This window comes from Rattus rattus, chromosome 3 (assembly GCF_011064425.1).
Source record: "Rattus rattus isolate New Zealand chromosome 3, Rrattus_CSIRO_v1, whole genome shotgun sequence".
Lineage (NCBI taxonomy): Eukaryota > Metazoa > Chordata > Mammalia > Rodentia > Muridae > Rattus > Rattus rattus.
The window spans coordinates 133890160-133896276 of record NC_046156.1 but is presented as its reverse complement, the minus strand read 5'-3'; the positions used below and the strand labels follow the sequence as shown (position 1 = coordinate 133896276).

The window sequence follows — 6117 nt, the reverse complement described above, 5'->3', positions numbered from 1 at the left end:
TTAAACAGCAGATGAAACCTATTCATAGATTTTAAGTAGAAAAAATAAATGTACTTAATTTTTTGCTAGTATGTGTTTGAAGTGGAGTTTGTGCACGCTGTGACGTATGTGTGGAGAAAGAGGATAACTTACATAGAAAACATATTCTATCCTTCTACCATGTGGGTCTTTGGGGATTGGACTCATGTCATGGATCTTGGTGGCAAGTGCCTTTACTCACTGACTCTCTGCACTGGCCTCTATCCTATGTTTTAAAAGTTACATTTATAACCTCAAATGAATTTGAGTAACTGCCACAACACTTTGGTGCATAGTCTTATGCAAATTATCCTTTCTCCTTCTCCTTCTCCTTCTCCTCCTCCTCCTCCTTTTTCTTCTCCTCCTCCTCCTCTTCCCCCTTCTCCTCTTCCTCCTCTTCCTCCTCCTCCTTCTCCTTGTCCTTCTTCTCTTCCTCTTCCTCCTTTCCCCCTTGTTTTCCTCTCCTTCTCCTTGTCCTTCTTCTCTTCCTCCTTCTCCTTTCCCCCCTTGTCTTTCTCCTTTTCCTCCTCCTTCTCCTCTTCCTCCTCCTCCTTTTCCTCCTTGTCTTCCTCCTCCTCCTTCTCCTCGTCCTTCTCCCCCTCCCCTTCCTCCTTTGCTTCCTCTTCCTTCTCTCTTTCTTTCTTTGGAAATTTGGGTAGGCAAGATATTGCTATGTTTGAGTTGGGTTTTGGAGTTAAAGGTTGGCCTTGAACTTAGAAATTTCATGCCTCAGCCTTACTGGTTCTGGTATTATAAGTGTGTGTTATAATGTCAACTTGGCTACATGTACTTATCAAAATATTATTATTGAAGGATGTCCTTATTATCTGAGAAACAATAGATACTCCATTCAAGAGTTTGATGTATATTCTCAAGAATCTTGTCTAAACTCTGAAGATAAGAAAGTAAAAATTTTTATAAAATTCTGTATGTCTTCATTGGTCAATGTTGGCAACACTAGAAACTCTCAGAACAAAGGCTTGATCTGTTGCTTTTGCTTGAACATGTGTTTGACAAGAGCAAACTGAAAAGGAAAGCTTGATTTTAGATTTAGACAGATACAAGGGTAAAACGGGTCTTAAAGCTGTACCCATGTGAGCAGTGTCTTTCCTTAGTTCCTTATCTGAAAAGATACTACAAAGATGTTCATGAATGACAAGATTAACCGAGATAGTATATGTAAAGGAATTAGCATCTGGTAAATGACCCTAAAGTATGAGCTCTCCTTCAGGTTCGACAAACAGAAACTCACAGTTGGACACTGTTAGGCTGGAGAACTGATCAGTATCAACATGTATCATGTGATAGATTCAAGTAAAGGATTGTTCAAACAGAAATGTTTCTAGGCACTTCATCCTCAGACTTTTCAAACCTCTAATTCACTACTGAAAATAGTTTTGCCAGTTATATAAGAAAATAGAAAAAAAGAAAATTTTAATTCTGGTAGTCTAAGGTATTTTTTTTCCTTTTGGTCATAAACCTCTGACACCAAGCCTGATGATCAGAGCTGGATCTGTGGGACTTACATAGTAGAAGGAGAGAACCAACTCACCTTGGTAGTCCTGAGACAACCTTATACCACTTTACATAAAGAAGAGGCTTGATTTTCCTAGGGATCTAGATAAGTTGAGGCAAGTGGGAACCTCATGATTGAATTCTGATGATAAAGTACATCTTTTGACTTGTGCATGTTGATAAGTCAGTGTTCCTGAATAAAATCTTGAGCTGACACTCATTCAGGCACATATTCAGGGCCACTCTCCCCAACTGTCCACTTACTGTTTGGGGCAAAGACAATAGAGTTCAGATATATTCATGAACTTTTATTCAGAATGTGGGTTATTTCTTGTCATACAGAGTTCAGCATAGCTTCCTATCACCATATCAAAGTTTATGAAAGGGCTCAGCCTGTGTGTAAAGCAGGACAAATAGCTGTGAGAATAATGCCATTTCAGAATAGACTATATCAAGCTGTTGTATTTCAGTTTAAGTGAGTCACCTCAAATTAAAAGTTTAACACTTCCCACAGCAATACATTTCTATCTTTTGGAGTTCCAGAATCCTAGGACGTCTATGACCATGCTAATCTAAGCATGTGTTAAGATATTGCTTTATTTTTCCACTCTGCTTTTCTGCTCTCTAACATTATTACCATCAAAGAATTGTCACAGAAAATGGAAGTGAAAAGATTTTGTTAGTAGGATCTTTCTAATGATTCTCCTTTCAAAAATTCTACCCAACGAACAGTTAGAATATCTTTAGATATCTCTCTAAGGGTATGCTGAAAGAGAAAAAAAATTCTGTATTTAGTTGCAGATTTATTAATGGATTTATTAATTTTTCCCATCATGTTTGGGGTTAAACAAAGGTAATAGATCCCATAACTTAAAAATTATATTCATTTATTTATTTATTGATTGATTGTGTGTGTGTGTGTGTGTGTGTGTGTTTGTGTGTGTGTGTTGTAGAGGACAGAGCATAACTTTGTGGAGTTGATCCCCCCATTCTACCATGTCGTTTCCAAGGCTTTGTAGCAGGTGTTCTTACCTGCTAAAATATCTGAATGGTCCAGAATTGGTTGAGTTCTTAAAACTAAATCAAAGTACTTAGTAAGTGCTGTAAAGAAATTTGTCTTCGTTTATCTGAACAAATATGTGAGTGTGTGGTATAGGGAGATGGGGAATGATAGTCTTCTCCAAGGAGACAGCTCATCAAAATTCCATGCGAGCCCCAAATTAACTTGTTGATTTTTCATGTTATTCTACAGAAAAATCTATCTTTGATCAATCCATATAGCTCATTTACAAAAACAGAACTATAAAGCACTGGGTATTAGATATATGGAGATTACATAAGTGACACCAGAAAATATCCTGCTTTTTTTTCTTTTTCTTTTGAAACTAAACCATAAGAGACAAATATACAGCACAATCTATAATGGTTGTTTCGAGTGCTTGGAGCTGAACAAAAGGCTCCAAGGTGGTCATGGACTCACCAAGTGTAAGAGGCTAACGGAGAAAGAAGCTTTCTCAAGAGCTGAGGGTGGGTGCTCTTGCATGGACAAGAAGAGGTCAGAAGGATGTACTGGGAAGGAATGAATCAGACTCTGGCTTTTTCTGTTTTTCTTGATATATTTTAAATGCACAGAGCTCTTAGCATGCTCGTTTTTACTAGATGGAATTTATAGAAAAAAATCTCCCAAGTGCTAAAAGTCTCCAATCTTAGACTCCTGATAATATTTACATCACTTCCCTATTCCTTACTATTCTTAAATTATCTCTTCAATTCTTAGAGAAGTCCACATGCATTTCTTTACATTTAAAAAAGTATTCAGTTTGGGACTTTGGAGCATTCTTATTTGACTTATTTTCATGATTTGCATATGTTGGTTGGCAGATTATACATGAAAAGGATGGAGGAGAGCTAAGGAAGTTAACTAGAATACACACATACACACATATTTGCAAATGTATCTATGCACACAATTAATTAATTCATGGTAATTTACTTTTTGCACTTAAGAATCTCCCTCAATACACGTGTTGAGGATTTGTAGACCAATACTGGCAGAGAACCCTGTTTATAATGGGAAACTTATGAATAGGAAAAAATACTTTGAAGAGCATTGGTAAGCTGTGGTTTCAATGCTGCCATCTTGTGGGAAATCAGGGCATTAGTCAGTTTTTGGCTTGACAGCTTCACTTCAAGTCCCAAATGACTGTGATTTCAAATGAATTTTATATTAGAACATTGTTATATTTTAATATATATTACGATCATATTATATTAATATGATTTAATTTTTTTGGCGCCACACTTTTTCTACAAGATGCTCCAAAGTTATAAATTAGGTATATATTATTCTGTTTTAAAATATTGAAATGGTGTCATATATTAGCTGACTTTCTTCTAATTCCATAAAATATCAGTTCATGTGTGATGTGGAAATAATAGAGTGGCTTTTGATTCTTTTATTGGTCCAGCTGGCCCTACTAGCATCTCTTGTCTTACTTCCAGTCTGCTTGCCACAATCTGCTGTTCCAAGAAGATTCTGGTAAAGTCATTCAACACTCACCATCTTCCATGGTTTGCCATGGTTCTAAGATCAATGCATTAAGTTGTAAACATGGCATCTAGGCTATGCCTGACGTGGCCCTTCTCTCCCTCCCCAAGCCTACCTGTGCCCTCTCCAGCTCTCCCAATTCCTTCTTCACTGACTTTTTCATTTTCATTTGAACAACCACAGGAAGTTCTGGATGTCACTTTGTGCAGTGTATTGTGACTCATTTACCTATATTATAACAAGTATCAAAAGCCTTCTCCCCACACCAGGAAGTTTACTTCTTACATGTTCTTTTTGAGCAATCTAGAACTCATTTATTTAGTATAAAGCAAATAACTAATTTTCTTTATTAATTTTACTATTTTATTATATATTATTTATTTATAACATGTTTGTTCTACTGCATATTATTTTAGTATTAAATATTTACATATTATTTTATTTATTATTTTTATTGATTACTTATCCAGTTTCTGTTTTATCACACACACACACACACACACACACACACACACACACAAAACACACAGACACACATAAACAGGAAAATGTGCAATCTTTCTCTTTCATTGTTTTGTCTTCAGTCGCTTACTAAAATTTTTGGTATTCTATAGCTATTTCATTATGTCACTTGAATGAGCTGAGATAAAACCTAAGCCAGGATGCCAATTTTTCAACTCTATTATGTTTTATAATCTTCACTTTCCACTATATTTTTTCCTATTCATAAGTTTTCCATTATAAACAGGGTTCTCTGTCAGTATTGGTCAACTCCAGAAGGAGTAGTTTCTCCATAACTGATAATACCAATACGTGCACACAGCTGACTCGCTCATTGTTCCCTCTCCCTCCCAAAGCAGGCCATCTGCTATGTTTTCCAACAATGATATGATTTTATTAAGATATTTTTAGAGGTCCAATTTGTCAACACACCCAAGAAATTAAGAGAAAGAGAAACAAGAAATGAGCAGTAAGCATTTTGGAATAAGGTGGTCCAGATTCTTCACTAATATAGATGTTCTCGGACATAATTGGCAATGTACTTGACTGCAAGCATTGTCTCCTCACAGGTCTGGCGGATCTGAGACTCAGGAAGGAGAAAGCCATAGAAGCCTGTATCCCGGAGTTCAAAGGTAAAGGAATATTTGATTCCCTGATCATAAGACCAGTCGTCAGATCCCCCAGCAGCAGGATCTGAAATGAGAAAACAGCAAAAGTAAAACCTTTAAGTCTAGCAAGGAGGGTAAAAGAAATCACCAGCTTCTCTTTCTAAGTACGAGTTTTTCACTATGAAAAATATTACGAACAGGCTGCCTAGTCAACAGAAAAGCAAAGTATATCAAGAAATCAATTCTACGTCACTCTAGAATTATTTTTGAATAAATGATCCCAGGAAGTATGCTTTTAGTAATATGAAATTCTCAGTGCACTTATATGTAGTGGGGGAGTGTGTGGGCATCTCACTAAAGAATGACTTTCTCCCAGGATAGCAAAGAAAACTGAGTGGTAAGAGGACAGCACCTCAAGCTTGTAGAAACTTCAGCATCATGAAGCTTGACAGTTTGAGGGCAAGGGTGACCATCTTCTTCTTTTTCACTGCTACAGATTGAACTTGGAGCCTTGCTTATGTTAGGCAAGGGCTATCCACTCAGCCACACCACCTTTGGTTCCTAAGTATTCACTTTTTATCTTTGGTGCCTGACGTAGTTATTCATTTAGTTAAACATTCAATTATAATTTTGCTGTCACTAATTTATCTTTTTTGTTCATCTATTTAATCAAGAGCTCAACATCCACTACTGAGCTACAAGTCGTGTGCTCATCTTTAGAGATGCTGGGACAAAGGAAAGACATTTTCCTTGTCCCTTATTGACCTACAGACAATGGCAAAATAAGCCTAATTAAACTTGAGTGCATAAACCCATGGTTTGAAAAAGGTGAACAAGCAAGTCATCTCTGTCAGAACCATCTTAAGAGGACACCTTACAACAAGGTCACAGAAAGTGTTCCTCTTTAACAAACTTCACATGCTTTTG

General features: G+C 36.7%; 1 protein-coding gene across 1 annotated transcript in view; it reads right to left on the bottom strand.

Moving 5' to 3' along the window:
- Nucleotides 1-4954: 4954 nt before the first annotated feature.
- Nucleotides 4955-6117, bottom strand: part of Cpb1 (carboxypeptidase B1) — a 32076-nt gene continuing 30913 nt past the window's right edge. The window contains exon 11 of the mRNA XM_032896799.1: nucleotides 4955-5275. Within this exon, the coding sequence (XP_032752690.1) occupies nucleotides 5088-5275 (188 nt within the window). The 3' untranslated portion in view covers nucleotides 4955-5087. The remainder of the gene's footprint in view (nucleotides 5276-6117) is intronic.